At 48.9% G+C, this 20850-nt stretch overlaps 1 protein-coding gene across 9 annotated transcripts in view; it reads right to left on the bottom strand.

Moving 5' to 3' along the window:
• eif4g3a (eukaryotic translation initiation factor 4 gamma, 3a) overlaps positions 1–20455 on the bottom strand; it is a 49772-nt gene extending 29317 nt beyond the window's left edge. For 2 of the 9 annotated variants that reach the window (XM_062461747.1, XM_062461756.1), the window contains exons 1-7: positions 19769–20455; positions 10389–10488; positions 7906–8073; positions 5497–5589; positions 5094–5126; positions 3013–3033; positions 218–397 (exon numbers count right to left, since the gene is read on the bottom strand). In XM_062461747.1, the coding sequence (XP_062317731.1) occupies positions 218–397; positions 3013–3033; positions 5094–5126; positions 5497–5589; positions 7906–8073; positions 10389–10488; positions 19769–19932 (759 nt within the window). In that variant the 5' untranslated portion in view covers positions 19933–20455. The remainder of the gene's footprint in view (positions 1–217; positions 398–3012; positions 3034–5093; positions 5127–5496; positions 5590–7905; positions 8074–10388; positions 10489–19768) is intronic. The other 7 variants (XM_062461803.1, XM_062461811.1, XM_062461765.1 and 4 more) reach the window with 5 other exon arrangements.
• Between the last annotated feature and the right edge of the window lie 395 nt (positions 20456–20850).

Genomic DNA, 20850 nt, shown 5'->3' with positions numbered 1-20850 from the left:
GGCAAAGGTTCATTCATGTAGATAAATGCAAAATCAGCCGGCCAACCAGCCAGTCATTGAGCTAGCCAATAAATCCATCCATCCACCCATCCATCCTGCCAGTCAGTCAGTCAGGTCAGTCACTTAGCCAGCCAGTCACTCAACCAGCCAGCCAGCCAGTCAGTCACTCAACCAGCCAGCCATCCAGCCAGTCGTCTATCCAGTCCCCCAGCCTTACCTGTGGGATGTAGTACTGGGCGGCCTGTGGGGAGGGGAAGGGCATGGGGGCCATGGTCATCATGATGGGCTGGCTGGGGGAGTAGACCGCAGCAGTCGGGGTCTGGGAGCCCGGCCGCAGGGACTGTGTGTTGGTGGGGATGGGGGGCCGTGTCGGCTGCATCTGGGCCCTCTGGAAAAACTGGGAGATGGAGGGAGATAGGAGAGGGACGGGAGAGAGGAGAGAAAGGGGATATAGGCGAGAAATGGAGAGGGGGAAAGAGATGGGGGGGAGAGATGGAGGGAGGAAAATAAAGAGGGGGGAAAAGAGAGAGACAGAGAGAGACAGGGAGAGGTTACACGTGAGAGAATCCAATCCCTGAGTAGAGTGGATCCACACCGGACACTCCAGCAGTGGTCTCCTCCTCTCCAGATGGGCTTCCAGGAGGGGAAGGCCACCCCCCACCCAGGGGGACACACACATACTGGGGCCGTCTGCCAGGGCACTGGGGGGCGGCACTAAATGGGTCCTGTAGCCTCCCCCGAAACACAACAGCAGAGAGAGCCATGCTAGGGCCTCTTCCTGCACCGCAGTACACCGACACTGCAGTGTGGCCGCAGGCATACGCTCTGGAACAAACCGAGTGCACCTCGGCCAGATGGCATTTAGAGTGCAGCCCGAGCCCCATTCACAACTGTCCTGTTAATATGGAGCCAAGTGCTCTGTAAACGGGAGTGATTCACAGTATCATCATGATTTTCTGCTGCAGGAAACAATCCCAGAGCCGACACATCCCAGAGAAGTGATGATGATGCGCTGCTAGCCTTTCCTGAGCGCTTGTTTTGTGTGTGTGTGTGGTGTGTAAGTGTGGTGGTGTTCATATGTGTTGTGGGGTGGTAGGTGTTGGTCTGCATATGTGTGCAAGTGTGTGTGTGTGCTGTATGTGTATGCAGTGTGCGCACGGTGGTGTGTGTTTACGTATGTGTGCGTGTGTGAGGTGTATGCGGTATGTGTGTGGGTATATGTTTGCAGTGGTGTGCGTGTGTGTGTATATGCATGGGTGAGTGTATGTGTGTGTGGTTTATACCCCACAGAGCAACTGGGAGGGGTGTCCTAGCGACGGCAAGATCACAGCAGATGGAGACTAAATGTGACAACAGGACGCTCAGTGTAGCCAGGGTTTAAAGAAAGAAAATGTTCCTCCGCAATCAATGTACATAGCTCGGGGTGAGATGAAAGGCTGCTTACAACAGCTGGGACTTGACTTCCTCCCACACGCACGCACACAAACACACAGTTGTAGAATAAGTGAAGAAAGTAATACTGCTTCCTAAGAAACAGAAACTAAATTGTCTCCTTGGCACAGCTGTGGTGTAAGAGTCCTCTGGTGACTTAGCGTCCTGGGGATGTGGGAAATTGTTGTTTACACAACCGTTTCCAGAAAATCATGCGTTTAGATTTTTTCATATTTCGGGAGAACTTCACGGCTAGTAAGCAAAGTCTTCTGTCAATGTACCCGTGGTCGGGGTACAGAACAGAGAGCACAGCAACTAAGCCAGCTTCTAATGCTGGCTCCTACCCCCCTGGCTGGCTCCTACCCCCCTGGCTGGCTCCTACCCCCCTGGCTGGTTCTGAGCCGGTGCCCAATCTCAAACCAGTTCTTCGCGTTTCGACAGCGAAAGAACAGGCTCCTGGCCAGGAAAACTGGTTTCACAGCGGCACCAGCTGCTCTAGAACCCTTCCACTCACGACAGGGGTGGGATTATCGGTACCAAGACCAACTGAATTTGTGACCACGATTACCATAATTGTTTTTTAAACAGAGCTTCAGTGAAGAGCACACATTGATTGTGCTACTTTGGCTTCTGCTACAGCTTGGAGGTCAGATCTAAACAGCGGCCCGTGGATGGGACTAATAACCACGTGGGTTTTGATGCTTATAAGGAAACGATGTAGTCCGCCATTGTTGTTGTGGTGCCCGAGGTCGGCGCTAGCGTCGCTGGGAATGCGGAGACATACCCTGACGACACTGTGACGTAATGACGTGGCTCTCTAGTCAGTGGAAAAGCAAACTGGTTCTTAGAAGGTTCGCAAGTTGAACCAACTGCGACTGGCACTAGCAACATCCCAGAAGCAAAACTACTAGGTTCACATTGGTGGAAAGGGGGAGCAGCTGTGACTGGTCTGACCACTGCTCCTGAACCCATGTCGCTGTCATTCCATAGCGACACAAGCACACAACAACATTCATTAATGAACTCATTAAAGCCTCCTAATGAGCCCCAAAGGAACCTCACTGTGTCGTGTATCAACCAGAATACAATTTCTGTGTTCGATTTCTCTCTACACAAGAAAACTATTGTTTAATCAAAGAGAGAGAGAGACAGACACAGAGAGAAAAGGATAAAAATACAAACAATCCACATTTTCAGGGAAGGAGGGTTGGGGTGACAGTTCTAAGGTTCAGCATGCTCTTCTTTAAGACTAGGCAAACAGAACAGTAATGAGATGAGATGAATGAGCAGGAAAACTAAGACAGAGAGATTCAAATGGCGCATAATAAAGACAGTGGTGAAAACATCTTCATTCAGATAGCAGGGGTTATGCGAGGATGAGGATGACCCGTCAGCGTGTTAGTTGTGATTGGAGCGAGGACAGAAAGGGGGCGTGTCCTGAGCATACATCAGGGGAGATGACGACCTCTGGAGGTCGAGGAGGGGGGTCAGGGGTTAGAGGGTCAGGTTGAGGACCGGTCAGGGTGGTCCTCGTGTCATGCATGTATACAGGAAGTGCTGAGTAAGGGTCGGGTATATTACCTGGATGGGTCTGAATCCTCCCTTGAGATTGTAAGCAGGAAAGAGAGAAGAGCCAATGGGAGACTGAGCTGGTGAGTGGGGTGCCCAGACGGAACACACAGCGAGCAAGCCGCAACACACACACACACACTCTTTTCTCATGCACTGTATGAGACCTGTGTACACACAGCTACAATCCCTCAGACACACACAGCATAGCCCTATCACGCGCGCGCGCACACACACACACGCACACACACACACGCACACGCACACACACTCAAACAGAAAATACACATCATAAGGCTTTTCCGCCTGCTGCATGTGCAGCTTGTCGCTGGGTGCTCTTTGCCAACTCGGCGGTTTCCAGGCTCAGTGTGAGGCTGGCTGTCTCCCACGGCGATGACTTAGCAACACCGGCAGGGTGTGGAGGGCTGCAGGCCAGGGCTGAAGCCAGGCTGGGGGCTGGGGTGGGGCCAGGACTCAGGCTGAAGTGGGGGCTGGGGTGGGGCCAGGACCAGGCTGGGGGCTATTCTCTATAGCTGGACTCTAGTGGTGTCTACAGCTGTAGGGAGGACCAACCTGCTTTACCTAGTATAGGTATAAGAGTGACTGTATAGGGCCAGGATCCAAACCAAGGCCAGACCAGGACCAGGCCTCCTGATGTCATGTTTCCAGCCAGCCAGCCTCCTCCCACACACCCTGTTGCAGGGTGTGGAGGAGAAGACCAGGGTCCACAGTGTTGCGGCATGGGACCAGCCAGCAACATGGGGGAGGTAGGGGGTCTGTGGGAGTGTGTGTGGGAGAGTGTGTCTGTGTGCGTGCATGATTGAGTTAGTCAGTTAGTGGCCTGAAACCTATTCTCTTTTCTGCTTGTGTTGCTGTTTGTCTGCAGTTTGACGCATGTTCATTAGCTAATATTGCTAACGCCAACAATGCTGGAGCTAACAGCCAACCAGTCACTGGTCACACAAAGACCTATACTGTACAATAAGCTTCATAGGCAGAGACAGTGGAGAGAGATATACAGTAGAGAGAGACAGAGAAAAATAGAGACAGAGAAAGCGAATTATGTCATTTGTTTAAGGTTTAGGGCAGATGAATGAATCTCTCGGCCCCCTGTACCACTCATGGTGTGGGGTTGGCTGTTCAGGCCAGACAAGGCCTGCTTCTCTGACCGGCAGAAAAGCTCATTGTTCTGCCTCATCTGCTCCAGGACTGCACTTCCGCAGCAACGCAACAGAGATAGAAACACAGAGTGGGAGATAGGGAGGGAGAGACAGAGAGAGAAAAACAGGGAGAGAAAGCGAGTGAGAGAGAGAAAAAGGCAGAGAAAAGTGAAAGTTACAGAGGAAGGGAGAGAGAGACACATAGAAGCAGACAGAAAAGTGACAGAAAGAGAAAAAGTGACAGGGTGAAAGAGCGAGAAAGAGTGACGAAGGGGGTTTAGAGAGAGAACAAAAGAAAAAGTGAGAGTAAAGAATGGAAAGACCAGAGCGGGAGCCCCAGAGAGCCAGTGACAGGCTAGTGAGGGCACGTGTAACCGTCCAGTAGGACCTGAGCACAGGCCAGACACCCTAAGCTCTCTGGCTATTCATAGCTTGTTGTCAAAACGCTCCAGACAGAATCATCTAGAAGGTGGGAATGTTTACACGTTGAGACACTAGCAGGGGGATGCCCAGACAGCCAGACAAAGCAGCTGTTCTTAACGGATGCCGGTAAACGGATAAGCTACCAGCAGAACCTGCCTGCTGAGTGTTGTTCCGTCACAGACCAGGATAATGTCACGTTTAGACACACACACACCCTGACACACATGCTCACAGACACACACCATGATATGTGATACCCATAGAGTTCTGCCCTCAGCCTAGGCCCTTTATTCTCCCCCTCATCTGCAGAGGAAGACGTCCTGTGATTGGACGTCTATACATTGAGACAGAGAGACTTGAGCACCTGAACAGCCAATCAGAGCACTAGCCTTCTGAAGACTTCTAAGCAGCTTTGGCAAAGGAAAGGAGGGAGAGTGAAAGGTCGGAGAGTTGCGTGAGCGTGCGCGTGTGTGAAATTGTGTATGAGTGTGTGCGTGATGCGGTTTTTACCTGATGGTGTGTTGGTCGAGGGCCCGTGGCAAACTGGCGAGGGAGGTGTGTGTGATGCGAGTCCAGCAAGAAGAGAGAAAGAGAGACAGAGAGAGAGAGAAAGGAGAGAAAGTGGGGACAAACAAAAACACAGAAGAACCAATGAGAGGCAGAAAGCAAGGTCATTTCCATCAGCAGGATGGTCAGCTCCACTCCTCTCTCCAGCGCAGGCTAGCATCTTACAGGCCTCGTCTCTCACTTCCCTTATGTTAGTAGTGTACTTCCTGTAGTTCGCTGGTACTAGTGTGTTGTGTCAGACCAGCATCCCTGGTGTTCGGTCGCATGTTTCTGTGTGTGTTGTTGTTGGTGAGTGGAAGGGTGGGACGCAGGAAGTGACACCAAAACAGGAAAGGAGGACACTTACCGGGCGACTCTGTGGCTGTGCATTCATTGGCTGCGGCTGGGGAGAGTACACTAGAGGGGCGGAGCCAGCATTCTGTCCAGTGGTGTATGGGGACTGGAAGGGGGAGATTGAGGGGATGTATGAAAGGGGGAGGGAGGTATAATGGGGGAGAGAAAAAGTGAAGAGTGCAAAAAGGAGGAGAGGGGGAGAAACAAAAGTTGAATACCAACGGATAGAGTTGGAATGCATACAAACTCCATACAGAACAAAATCATACACATACACGTTCAAGTTTATTAAATGTTGGGGATTCAACTATGCCTGATGAAGGTATCCTTTCATTATAGCCCAGGCTGTCATAGAGCAGAGTGATCAGGGAGGGGCAGACAGCAGAGTGATCAGGGTGAGACAGAGAGCAGGGTGATCAGGGTGAGACAGAGAGCTGAGTGATCAGGGTGAGAGAGAGCAGAGTGATCAGGGTGAGACAGAGAGCAGAGTGATCAGGGTGAGAGAGAGCAGAGTGATCAGGGTGAGACAGAGAGCAGAGTGATCAGGGTGAGAGAGAGCAGAGTGATCAGGGTGAGACAGAGAGCAGGGTGATCAGGGTGAGACAGAGAGCTGAGTGATCAGGGTGAGACAGAGAGCAGGGTGATCAGGGTGAGAGAGAGCAGAGTGATCAGGGTGAGACAGAGAGCAGGGTGATCAGGGTGAGACAGAGAGCAGGGTGATCAGGGTGAGGCAGAGAGCTGAGTGATCAGGGTGAGACAGAGAGCAGGGTGATCAGGGTGAGGCAGAGAGCTGAGTGATCAGGGTGAGACAGAGAGCAGAGTGATCAGGGTGAGGCAGAGAGCTGAGTGATCAGGGTGAGACAGAGAGCAGAGTGATCAGGGTGAGAGAGAGCAGAGTGATCAGGGTGAGGCAGAGAGCTGAGTGATCAGGGTGAGACAGAGAGCAGAGTGATCAGGGTGAGGCAGAGAGCTGAGTGATCAGGGTGAGACAGAGAGCAGAGTGATCAGGGTGAGACAGAGAGCAGGGTGATCAGGGTGAGGCAGAGAGCAGGGTGATCAGGGTGAGAGAGAGCAGAGTGATCAGGGTGAGAGAGAGCAGAGTGATCAGGGTGAGGCAGAGAGCTGAGTGATCAGGGTGAGGCAGAGAGCTGAGTGATCAGGGTGAGACAGAGAGCAGAGTGATCAGGGTGAGGCAGAGAGCTGAGTGATCAGGGTGAGGCAGAGAGCTGAGTGATCAGGGTGAGACAGAGAGCAGGGTGATCAGGGTGAGACAGAGAGCAGGGTGATCAGGGTGAGGCAGAGAGCTGAGTGATCAGGGTGAGACAGAGAGCAGAGTGATCAGGGTGAGACAGAGAGCAGAGTGATCAGGGTGAGGCAGAGAGCTGAGTGATCAGGGTGAGACAGAGAGCAGGGTGATCAGGGTGAGACAGAGAGCAGGGTGATCAGGGTGAGGCAGAGAGCTGAGTGATCAGGGTGAGACAGAGAGCAGAGTGATCAGGGTGAGACAGAGAGCAGAGTGATCAGGGTGAGGCAGAGAGCTGAGTGATCAGGGTGAGGCAGAGAGCTGAGTGATCAGGGTGAGACAGAGAGCAGAGTGATCAGGGTGAGGCAGAGAGCTGAGTGATCAGGGTGAGACAGAGAGCAGAGTGATCAGGGTGAGGCAGAGAGCTGAGTGATCAGGGTGAGGCAGAGAGCAGAGTGATCAGGGTGAGGCAGAGAGCTGAGTGATCAGGGTGAGACAGAGAGCAGGGTGATCAGGGTGAGACAGAGAGCAGGGTGATCAGGCTGAGACAGAGAGCAGAGGGATCAGGCTGTGGCAGGGCCATATGGACAGCACGCACTGTTGCTCCAGAACAGCGGAGTCATTCTGAAATCTCTACCCTCGCACCAGCGTACGTAGGTGTGCGTGTTTGTGTGCACACGCAGCAAGACAATCAGAGAAACTGGCATCGCAGCAGCGTAATTGACTTGCTGTCACGGTAACTAATTGATTAACCCTTGAGTGGCCGAGCGGCTGGCAGCAATTTTCAAGCCCATGACCTGGTGCCGAACGTGGCTCATTAAGACTAATGTCCCTCTCTAACAGCGCAGACAGATCCAAAAAGGTTTAGCTAATAAGTTCCGATTAATAACAAACAGGCATCGACACCGAAACACAAACGGCATGCTGTGACGCAATCTTACAGGACACAGGGGAGGGAGGGAGAGACAGATAAAGACACAGACAGATATCTTGGAAGACGCAGAGAGAAAGAGAGACAGACACATGTCTTGCGAAACAGACAGTCATATCTTGTAAAAAACAATGTACAAAAAAATTAAAGAGAAAGAAAACCAAGGCAGCCACAGACATAAAGCATGCGGCGGGACGGTCAGACGGACGCAGAGAGGGTGATGACGGCGGCGACTCGCACAGACTCACCCCTCCGCCTGTCTCCCAGCCCTTAGGGTAGCGATACTGGGGAGCTGTGGGGACGGATACCTGAGAGAGCGCCGGCGAGTGGGCGTGGCCGGGGGGCGTGCCCGCCAAGTTGGGGTGTCCCTTGGTGATGTCGTGAGTGGCGTAGGGAGGCCCGGCGTGCCTTTGTACCTGCAGAGGAGAGATGGAGAGAGACGGAGGTCACGAGAGAGATGGAGAGAGGGGGTGAGCGAGGGCGAGATGGAGAGGGTGAGAGCAAGAGATGGATAGAAACAGACATAGAGGGAGATGAGGGAGGGAAATAGAGAGGGGAAATGAGAGAGGAAAAGAGCGAGAGAAAGGGAAAGAGAGGCTTAGGGGAACACTGATATTGCATTATTTTAATGTTCAGAAAGCCTCAGAATCAACCAGGGAGTATTTTACTCCAACCCACACATACATACATACATACACACACACACACACACACACAGAATGTAGCAGGATCGGTTGTGTGAACAGGAGAGAAGAGAGGAGGAAAAAAGCCCTGTGCTGGGTTCTCTCAGACCGGGCATTGCTAGCAGGCTGGACTGGACTGTGCCAGGCTAAGCTATAGATAGCTCTGTACCAGGCTGGGAGGTTGAGCTGTAGCTAGCTCTGTATGAGGTTGAGCTGTAGCTAGCTCGGTTCCAGATTGAGCTGTAGCTAGCTCTGTATGAGGTTGAGCTGTAGCTAGCTCTGTTCCAGATTGAGCTGTAGCTAGCTTTGTATGAGGTTGAGCTGTAGCTAGCTCTGTATGAGGTTGAGCTGTAGCTAGCTCTATATGAGGTTGAGCTGTAGCTAGCTCTGTATCAGACTGTGCTGCCGTGTCACACTCTGGGCAGGAAACGCTCTGGGTGGGCACAGGGCACCCACACACAGCAGCTGCGGCAGCCTGGCACAAACTGGACATACACACAGCAGATTTGAGGCACTGCAGGAATGCCGCCTGTCAGGGCAACACTGATATACTGGAAAGCAGAGACGGCACACACATCGAGGCACACACATGCAAATAATATTGTGGCCATCTCTAAACAACAAAAAGCACTTGTTCTACATTGATCACTAGCAATGATTCTCTAAACTGCCCTCCCTCTAAATCCCTCCATCTCTATCCATCCATCCCTCCCTCCCCCTCTCTCCATCCCTCCCTTGGCATGGCCCAGTTTCCTGCCTGACCTGGGATAAGGCAGCTACTCTGGCTACTGTTGTCAGGGGAGGAGCCAGACCATAGGCCTGACAATCCCATTGGCTGAGGGGCACGGCAGGGGGAGGGGTAGAGGGCCTGCACAGAGTCAAGTGTATAAACAGGCTGTCAGGCTAGCTAAATCCAACCAGCCTGCCAGGAACCCTGCGTTCCACTGATGTCACTTGTGTTCACAAGTATTGGGTATTGCTCACTTTGAACCAATACTGGAAGCTATATACAAAGTACCTTTTTCGGTACAGTACTTTACACTCTGTAATACAAATGTTAAAAAAATCCCCCCCCCAAAATTAAAAAATTTATTTACAACATTTTTTTTTTTTCTCTATCCTTCGGTGCTGGCTGCAGGCATTCAGTGAGCGTTGTCAGAGTCAAGGTCAGGGAGTGCTTTTGGCTTGTGACTGCCCCTGACTGTGTTGAACACTGATCAAGCTGCAGGGATGACATGATCTCGCTGTCGAAGCCCTGCTCTCTCTCTTTTCTCTTCACTCATATATTTGCAGAAATATATAAACACACACATACTGTGTAGACAGACACACACACACACACCCACACACACACACAGGGAACAGTGGGGCCTGGGGACTGTTCTGATGAGGAGCTGTGTTTCCCCGAGCTGACATCATCGTTTTCCCAGAAGGCCATTTGAGTTCAGGTTAGTGTGTGTGCCCTGACAACCGATACCTCTCTTCATCACTACAGTTACACACACACACGCATGCACCGACACACACTCACAGACACACTCTTGTAGGAAATGTGTACCAAAACAAGTGCCCACAGAGAGCATGTGTGTTCTTTGGGTGAGAATGTGTTCAGACGACATGTCTATGGAAGTGTGTGTGGTCACTCTGTACATGGTGGAAACATCAAGCTATCCATGCGTGTGTGTGTGTGCAGGTACAGTAATTGTGTATGTTTCTGCATGTACGTGTGAGTACTAAGGCTGTAACGGTTCACAAAACCAATAGTTCGGTTTGCATGCGTACCGAAACAAAAGCCTTGACTAAACGCTTCAATATGATTACATATATCATTACATCCCTAGTGTATTCATGTGTTTGGATGTATGTATGCGTTTTGTGTGTGTGTATGTGTGCAGGTAGAGTGTGTGGGTGTGTGTGTATGTATGCAGGTATTGTGTGTGGGTGTGTGTGTATGTATGCAGGTATTGTGTGTGGGTGTGTGTGTATGTATGCAGGTATTGTGTGTGTGTGTATGTATGCAGGTATTGTGTGTGTGTGGGTGTACTCACGCTGTAGACGGCAGCGACGCCAGGCTGTGTGGGGAAGATCCTGTCGTCCAGGGAGGGCTGCACGCGCGAGAGCCTGGGGCGCGTCATGTTAAGGAAAATTCTGGAAGGGGGTCAACTTAAGGTCAAAACAGGTCAAATGTGGGAGGGAGGGGGACATGGTGACATCATCAACAGTAGCAACAGACAGTAGGACAGAACAGTCCCACTCCAAAAGGATTCAACAGACCCCAGGACACACCTTGTCATTGCATGAACCATGAAACTAGATTGACAAACCTGCCCATCTAGATGCTCTAGACAAGCACATTTTATTTTCCTTCTTCTTAGGGGTTCGCTACTTCAGAAATTATAGCTTGTCAATTATTTTTGCTATACTTAGAACTTCACAATAGGCTAGCCTAAACTTGCTATCAGCCCCCCTCCCCCACTTCTTCAAATGCCCAATCTACAGAGTACACTTTGTACCTTCACCACACTGCACACGTGTACAGGGGAAAACCAGACATGGACTTCCTGGCTTCTCCAAACCTCCCACACAAAGCTGGGAACGACAGGGAGAAGGAGAGGGAGGGAGAAGGGTAAAAGGAGAGGGAGGGAGGAGAAGGCGGGAGGTAAAAGGAGAGGGAGGGAGGGAGGGAGGGAGGAGAAGGAGGGGAGAGGAGGAGAGAGAGGGAGAAGGAGAGAGGGAGAAGGAGAGAGGGAGAAAGGGAGGGAGAAGGAGAGGTAGTTGGGGGAAGGAGAGAAAGAGAGAGAAAGAGAGAGGAAACTGGACTAAACTCTAAAAATTGAATCTACATTGAATTTATTCAGGAACCAATTGGATAGAAAGGCTGCTGACCAGTCCTTCAACTGGCCGCACAAACTTCAGCCCATTCTTTAACAGCCATGGTGCAGAATGTGGCATATTTCACATACTCTTAAAGTTTAAACTACTATTACTTAACAAACCTACTGATAGTAAACAACAACTGCCAATAAACAAACCTGCAGATAGCAAAGAACTACTGTTAGAAAGCAAACCTACCATTAGCGAACAAGGTTACTCATGGTAAACTAACCTTTGATGATTGAACAAACCTACTGTTAGTGAACAAGGCTTATTAGAGACAGATACATCTATAGGGTGCCTTTCCATATTAGGAGTTTCCAAGAACATGTGACAGGGTGAGGGCTAGGGGAGGTGAGAGTGAGGACAACTCTACAGACTATGGACTCATTTCACCTCCAAGGAGTATCCAGGTACAGACTGCTTTACTGGAAACCAATACAACTAATCTGACAGAGAAAGAGAGAGAGAGTGTGAGAGAGAGAAAGAGAGACAGATTGAACGAGAGAGAAAGAAAGAAAGAGAGGGAGAAAGAGGAGAGGTGGGGTAGAGGAAGGAGAGAGGGAGAAAGCGAGAAAGAGGGGAGAGAGAAAGCAAAAGGGGGAGAGAGAATTTGTAACCTGCTCAGGCAGTTCCCTGTCTATGGAAACTAAGGACAGGCGTACACATACAGGTCACATGATTTCAGGGAAACTCTGTCCTGCACTCCCCTCCTCTTCTCATGAGTTTCCTCCTCAGAGAGTGAGAGAAAGAGAAAGAGAGAGAGAGAATGCGGAAAACAAAAGTGAGAGGGATTACTATGAGAGAGGACACTAAAACAATAAAAAGGATCAAAAGTCAGTGTGTGACGTGTGTATGTGGAGAAAGAAAGAGAAGGGAAATGGGGAAAGGGAAACATTGGAGCAGTGTGGAGCGGAATGCCGGGGGGGCAACAAGTACGTTTCCAGTCTGGGGTCAAAGTTCAACTCCATCCGTATGACACCGGTAGCAAGGGAAATCAATCAGGTGAGACGAGAAACTGACACCCCTGAAATTTGGCAGGAGACCCCATAACTCTGAGTGCAAATCCCATCTGATGCAACTGCTGCCCTATGCTCTGGAAAAGCATAGAAAATGCCTTTGCATGTACAGTGGACACAGTTAAAACATCTGATTGGCTGCCTGATAAGCCTCATTCATGAACAAGTGCGAGTCCATCGATGCATTTATAAATGTAGAGCTCTGACGATCCTGTCTTGTCACAGCTGTTGTATATGAACCTGACCTACTTCTGGGAGACGCAAACCCCTGGCTAATGCTAACCCTTTGCTCCAGAGTCAGGAGATGCTAACCCCTTGCTACAGGCTCAGGAAATGCAACCCCTTGCTAATGCTATCCCCTTGCTACAGGCTCGGGAGATGCTAACCCAATGCTATAATGCTAAAACCTTGCTACAGGCTCGGGAGATGCTAACCCATTGCTCCAGGCTCTGTAGGACAGTTCACTCATCCTGGAGCACAGGGATAACCAAGGCTGACAGCCAGGAGGGGGGCAGGTCTTACTAATTAGTCATTAGCCTAAAAGGGAGAGTGAGAAAGAGAGAAGGGTGGAGGGGGGAGTGTGTGTGTGTGAGAGAGAGAGAAAAAGGGAGGAGGCGGTTGTCATTAAGAGACAGTTAGTTGAGGATTTCTGGAATCCGAAACACTGCGGAGAAGTCAACAGAGCTGAGAGGCAAATATAGAAGAGAGGTAGAAGAAGAGAAGTAGAAGAAGAGAAGTAGAAGAAGAGAGGAAAGGCAGAAGAGGGGAGAGGTTGAAGAGAGGAGAGGCAGCAGAAAAGACAAGAAAAGGTGCCAGGACTCGGCGCTGTAAAGGGTGAACAAGGGCAGTGCCCTGCCCGGAGAGGTTTATTCTGCCAGGTTGGCCGTGATGCCGAACGAGGCCAGAGAGAAGCCTATGGCTCTGACTCACTCAGGCAGACCCCTCCAGGGATCTGACTCACTCAGGCAGACCCCTCCAGGGATACCCTGGCCCGGGTGTATGACGTGCACCCATAACACTCACAACTTTGGCCTCAGCCCTGTCTACACAAAGCCTGCTCTACACCAGTCTCACTCCCTCACTTTCTGAGGCCAAACACTGGGTCACCCACACCCCCTCCCTATATTAGCAACACTGGGTCACCCACACCCCCTCCCTATATTAGCTTAGTCGGCAGACTTCATGTTTCCCCGGTGACCACTCCCTGGCGACAGTAGCTATGCACCCCCCCTCCCTTCCTTGTCACAGCAACAGAGGAGGAGAAGCATGTCATGTCTCAGCCTTGTCCTTAGCTTACTGCAAAGCCACTTATGTGCTAAGTGTGTGTGAGAGGGAGAACGACAGAGAGAAAAAAAGAGAGACATCTGAAAATATACAGGAAAGCAGGTAAAAGTCAAGCTGAATTTTCTGCCGAGTCGTCAAGACGTTTCCCTGAAATCCCAATTTCCTCAACAGTCTGACCCAATGAAAATAAACAACATGTTGTTGTGAACGGTAAAATCGGAACAACTGCCTGCAGTAAAGGAAAATGACTCGAGACTAGGCGATTATGAATACTGATTTCCAAACTATACTTTCTCTTACCTCTGTAGTTTATCATCTCAAAGAAATAATCGTCAATGTTTTGTATCTCTTATTTCTAATCTATTAACTATCCTTCTCTATAACATATAGGTTACTTCTCTCTCTTTGCTCCAGAGTTCAGTCTAGTCTCTTCTCTATAACCTAGTCTCTCTTTTCTCCATAATCTATACTATCTCTGTCTTCTCGACAACCTAATGACTCCTTTGTCCATAATCTATAGTCTGTCTCTCTTCTCTATGATCTATAGTGTTCCTCCCCTCTCTGTCTCTTCTCTCCAGACTTGCCTCTAGGCCCCAGTAGAGCCATCCTGCAGCCTACCTGAGTTCACTGGGTTCAGAGGGGAGGCACAGGAAGTGAGTGGAGACAGGCCATATGGTGCAGACACAAACCCCTTCTCTCCCTCTCCCTACCTCCATCTCCCCCTCTTTCTCTACCCTTCATGCTCACAGCGCTGGGTAAACAGGCAGACCAGCAAGGAGGCCACAAGGCAGCCATGACAGCAGGCAGGCATGCAAGGAACTAGGCATCCATGACAGCAGGCAGGCTGGAGGACAGCATGCAGTATAGCAGGCAGACAGTTATGCTGAGATGGCGCTTTCACTGCAGCACTTGTAGAAGGCCTGGTAAGCTGATGCATTCAAATCTCCGAGTGGATCTCCTTCGAGTCCGTTTATGCTACATCTCCTTCGAGTCTGTTTATGCTACATCTCCTTCGAGTCTGTTTATGCTACATCTCCTTCGAGTCTGTTTATGCTACATCTCCTTCGAGTCTGTTTATGCTACATCTCCTTCGAGTCTGTTTATGCTACATCTCCTTCGAGTCTGTTTATGCTACATCTCCTTCGAGTCTGTTTATGCTACATCTCCTTCGAGTCTGTTTATGCTACATCTCCTTCGAGTCTGTTTATGCTACATCTCCTTCGAGTCTGTTTATGCTACATCTCCTTCGAGTCTGTTTATGCTACATCTCTTTCTTGTCTGTTTATGCTACATCTCCTTCGAGTCTGTTTATGCTACATCTTCGAAAATCTGCTAAAGGTTTGTTGGGAAGTCCTGGCTTCCGCACAGACAACAGAAGTTAACCTCGTAGACCACCACAATAGGTTCCATCTTGCGCGTTATCCTTCAGGGCCCGAAAGCACCACGCTTACCACACATATCAGCTGACTGCATGAAATATTAATCGCAGTGATATCACAGCTGTCAATCCATCCAGGCGGAGCTCTGCCAACCCCCTCCCCCCCAAAAAAACAAACAAACAGCCAGAGCAGGGTTGAATGGAGACAAGTCCCTGGCTGTTTCTCCCTGCAGTAAGGCAGACCTGTGCTGGCTGCCTGTCTGACTGGCTGCCAACTCAGCAGTTTATTTATAACCCTAACAGTGAGTGTGCTTATGAGAACATCTCACCGTATAGCCCGGCCTGGTCTAGCTGGCACGCAGCTGTCCTCCCCAGCAGGGCTGTGTAGCACTACGTGACCCTCCAGCTGGCTACATACCGTGTTATCTAACGACCCAGCACTTCAGGTCACCTACAGTCCTATGTCTGTCTTCCCTCCTCACGGCAGGCAGAGTGGACGCAAATAGGGCAGGTGTTAGGGTTGCTAGACCCTGGACTGTTAGGGTGCATTTTCAAAACAAGCTCTGTTTAACCCTCGTGCTGCCTTCGGGTCACATGACCCAAAGGTTCATAACGAACCATCATTGTGTTTACCCAATTTTACCCAATACAAAAACAAATAAAAATACTTTTCTTTTAACCTTCGCAATGTGGGGGGTCTGAGACAGCCCGACGGTTAAAAGAAAATGCTTCACTTTGTTTTTGTATGCGGTAAAGTTGTCGCAATACGACGGTGGGTCACAATGACTGATGGGTCAGAACGACCCGAGGAGAACACAAGGGTTAATGGCCTACAGGTTTGCTATTAAAAAGGTGGGCAAAATAGAGGGATGGGAAACAAGGTGACAAGACATTTTGAAATGGGAGAACTCTGCTTAATCAACCAGCCACACATACCTGCCATCCAGTCAATCATCCATCCAACTAGTCATCCATCCATCTAGCCAACCAGTCATCCATACTGGTTGGCTACTGTTTCGACATTTAAAATTAGGTTAAAAACGTTATTGTTTAGTCAATTCTACGACTGTTAAAGGTAAGTATGTTACTAGTTGGAGGCAACGGGGGACGGGTTGTTTCCATCCTTATTCTATAAGTATAACTTATTTTAAAGTTCTCTTCCCCTGGAACAGATTTCATGTTCCAAATGAGGGGGGCTGTCGCTGTCTTGGTGTGTGGGATTGCATCAAATTCCCCTTTTTTGCTCTGTTAAATTGCTGCACCAGTCCACACTTGACCGGTGGGGATCTCATTCTATTATGACTGTAACTGTTAGCTGCTCCTGGCATTCTCTAATCCCTGCTCTCCTCTCTCTGTCCCCCCCCACACACATCCCTTGTGGTGTGGGGGGTTTGAGTTGTCAGCACCTGCCTGGTCGTCGGTCAGCCAACGCTGGACCTGGTCACGAGTCTCCCGGTCCTGTCCTACATCTATAAAGTTGAACAATGGATTTTGGTGTTCGACACTGTATGACTACGTTTAGCCTGTGTTCTGCTCCTCTCTCTCACCAACCGTCTCTGGAGGAGGGGATCCCTCTCTGAATTGCTCCTCCCAAGGTTTCTTCCATTTTTTTTCTCCTGTTGAGAGTTTTTTGGGAGTTTTTCCTTGTCTTCGTTGAGGGTTTAGGTTGGTTGAGGGGCAGTTCTATGGGCGTATGTGAAGCCCTCTGTGACATGCTTGCGTGTAAAAAGGGCTATACAAATAAATTTGATTTGATTTGATCCATCCATCTAGCCAACCATCCATCCAACCATCCATCTAGCCAACCAGTCCTCCATCCATCCAGCCAAGCAGGCAGCAGGGTGAGTGGGGGTGAGGGGTAGGGATGAAGGAGGGGGGTAAGGCTGGGTGACCTGGGTCTTTGTTAGCAGGCGGTGGGAAGCGCTGCCTTGGCCCCCTGGCTCTGAATGCTGAGCAGCCCTGCCATTGTCAGCAAGTGTAGGAGCAGCAGCAGCCACGGTCGCATGCGCCCACTGTCTCTCTGGCAACCAAGGGCAGCAATGACCCCCCCCCCACAACACCCTCCTCAAACACACATACACTTTCTCTCACAGTCTCCATATCTCAACACACATACAGGCATCGATCACACTCTCTCTCTCACTCACACACACACAAACACAGCCTCCCGTCTCTCACACAGACACATACACTCTCTTTGACGTGCGCACACACTGGGAATTCCCATCCCGTGGAAGCGGTAGGCAGATGGAGGCATAACACACTCCCACATCCTTGACCTCAGCTAATGAGTGAGGACGACAGAAAGCAGACAATATAACACTCATGTGTGGATGCTACATCATCTGACGTACACGTCTGGTAGGTCACATGACAGTTACAAAAACCACGGCCGTACTATGCAATGTAATAAATTAAGTGATATTCGATGTGCAACAGCGCACGTGTAGTGGTCTTGAAAATCGTTCTCTCATGGGAGTAAAAGGAACTGTAGTGCTGTTGGTGTACAGTAGTGACAACACAGCAATGGCCAATTACTAATGAAATCCTGTATATAACCCTCTTCTCCTCGCATTCTTTGAAACACTGACACAGCTATTTCGTAATAACCATAACTAGAAAACCCTGTGTTATGCCGTTTAGCCCTAAAAGGCATCCTAGCAAACAGCTGCAAACTATCTGCTACACGGACGGGACATGGTCTGAGCGTGTGCCCCTGTCATCACATACACAACACCATGAGGGGATAGGATCCGTCGACTTGTGAAGCGGTTTCACCATTGCACAAGCAGCTTGATCCAAGGTAAATCAGGACTGAGGGACTATGACTGGGGGTGGGGGGTGCAGGGGTCAGAGCCAAATAAACACACTCAGGTAGCCTCACAGATGTCTGTCACAAATGGGCAAACACTGGAACACGCCCAGATCCAGAGCTAGCTTCCACAGAAACAGCTCCAGCTTTCCAAGCGCACACACGTACGCACTCACACCTTCTCACAGGCTGCCATTAGCAGAAGCAGGAAACTAAGTCAACTTAATCCTCTCACACAACGGCCAACCAAGCCCTGCTGTAAATAAAACAGGAGATGACATAACTATGCCGTCACAGACTGACTGGCATCTAACCAGAGGAGAGGAGCCTTGTGCCATGAATCACATTATTATATAGCCTGTTATAAATATATACTGTTTATACAATTATCACATAAGGATGCTGTGTAACACAGAGCATTAACGTATGGCTACTAATCCACAGACACACAACTACACCTACTATATTGTCACAATATCCAGGAGGTGGAGCCAATAGGCCTAACATGTATTGAAACCATATTCATCATAAAAAGCTGCAGATTGCCATAATCCCATGATTCGCACAGACAGCCAGTGGGTGATATTGTTGGCTAACGAATACAAACCGTTACAGCAAACAAACTAAGGCATGGTTCAGACCAGATCGTGTCCTAAAAAGATATCATTTCAACTAAACATACTATAGGTCCTATACATTAGTTATAGTATAGGAGAACGTCTGACTCATTCACCTGTATTGATATGGAAATGCTTCTGCTGCCCACCCCCACCCATAGTAACACTATCCCAAGGCATTAGCCTCACTTGCAACCAGCTAATGGCTGATCTAATTATCCAGGATTTAGAGCTGATCATAAATGTGTGTAGTAGTTAATGTAATGGTAACAATTACTTGACACTTCTTGAAGTAGTAGCATCATAGTAGTTTTTATGCACTAATTCCATACTATTGTACCTATGCACTAATTCCATACCAGGAGCCTAAGCATTGAGTTGGTGAATAGCTATCAGAGCAGGAGAGATAGTTATCTTATAACGTATGTTGGTAGTGGATAAAATAATGATTGTTGGCTGAACAACTTATTAAAGATTTAAACTATCTCACGTATCAAGCAAATATGAAGCAACCATTGAACACTTATCAGTATAAATATGTAGGCAAACATTATTATTATTATATCAAAGCCGAGAAAAATGCAACACTTCCCTTATTGTACATAACATTTCAATGTGACACGTTAAATCAAAACATGATCGTAATGACTGGTTGGTGTCAAGCGCCATGTACTGTGCCGCTGTCAAAACCACGGGCTTGAAAATGCCGGTGCTTCACCGGCTGTCATCTTGTATGCTGGCTATTTAAGGCCTAATCTTAGCAGGTGTCTCGGTGCTATACAACTTGCGATCTACAAGAAATCAAGACATGCAGCCGTGAAAAATGAAGACATGACATTTCCCTTGGGTTGTTAGTTAAATATTTGATTTCAATGGGACAACACGGGGTTCATGTCGCAAGCTATGACACCCCGACAAAACTTGCTCATGCTTTTCTGCTGATTGCGACGTGACTAGACCTAGTCGCTAGAAATACGAACAAGATATAAGCTACTGACTAGCACTAGCGTTAGCTAGTAGATCCAAAAACCGGCAGCGAACAAAGCCGTGGCTAGGAGCTAGCGGTGCTAATGACCCATTCCATTAGGACATGATCAGTCTCGTCGAACTTGCTAAATCGTCATACACAATTAGATATTACAAGCAAAGTAGGCCCTGTCTATGTAACCTAAAAGGATCTCAAAATCGGATGTGATTTAATATCAGCTATGTCGATAACGAAGCTGCCGGGTAAATCTAAAGGTAACCAATTAAGCTAACAGTGGTCGCTAGTAGCAGCTAGCTACTAGCCATTGTCCCCTCCCTGCTGACTACGAAACATCACTCGCATCACCCACAATCCAACCCCCAAATTCTCCGAAATGTGTTAAATAATTCCGTCACAATCCGACAATTAACTTAACATGATTTGAGTGAAAAGGGCATCATTGTCCATGAAGGATACTGAGGAGGCGGCACAGCGGTCGGCTGAGGAGCGGTCGGGGCTCCCGGCGGTAAAGACACGGAGGTTAGGGTACCCCGCAGTTGGCTCGACGGAGACGGGCCGGTTCCAGTTCCACTTACTGCGACAGTGGCGGATTTTGGGACTACTTTCGGCGGCAAACTCATTGCAAAAAAATAAACAAAAGAAAATAATACACTAATAAATACTGATGCAAACAAAGTCTAGCTTGCATACATATAGCAAGCGTTTGGAAATGTTGAAGCAGGCCGCAACCCCCTTTTCCGAACTGGGATAGCTTGCTAGCTCGTATAGCAGCAGAAATGCCTTTTTCATGGAAAGTCGCCGTTCGGATCTGTGGTGCTATTCATGGTGGGAGGTTTGCCTCCCTTGCCCGTCCGGGACCTCTGCGGATCCGGTTCGGTTCAGATCTTCAAATGAATATTGCCGGTATCTTGCCTGCTTCAGTTATTTAACATTTGCTCTGAGCAAAAGATATTTCTATAATAATTTTCCTAACGGAGTGGGGAGACTTCATCAACATGGCGATGCGGCCGCTTCCAGCAGTCCGGCAGGACAGACTATTCGGTAATTCTCGGCCAATTACGGATAGGCTCGGCTTACCAAAGGCTACCTCATTATTTTCCATGAACGTGCATTGCTTCACTTTAATGTCAAAATTGACGTGAAGAATTAACATTCCACTTACTTTACAAGAAACGAAACCGGTAGTATCACCATTTATAATTGAGAAATAATACTGTCGTAAGGCAAACACCACCACATCCTGCACTTCCTTTCAATGCTGCTTTCAATCATACTTTACAATAATGCAGTGTAAAATTCCTTATCTTAATTATTTTACTGGAAAATCTATGCTATTTTATTTAATCCGATAAACAAAACTCGACATAAGTTTGTGACAACCTATATTATATGGTATTAGACGTTATCTGGTTAAATCAGATCACAAGTTTTGTATCTAAATGTATGCAGCGATCCCTTGTGTCCAACACAGCACATTACACCCCCTCTTTAGAACCCTCGACAAAATGACACATTAGTAAAAGCCTTACTTAAAAAAA

This window comes from Osmerus eperlanus, chromosome 1, assembly GCF_963692335.1.
Source record: "Osmerus eperlanus chromosome 1, fOsmEpe2.1, whole genome shotgun sequence".
NCBI lineage: Eukaryota > Metazoa > Chordata > Actinopteri > Osmeriformes > Osmeridae > Osmerus > Osmerus eperlanus.
This window is presented reverse-complemented; position numbering and strand designations above follow the sequence as displayed.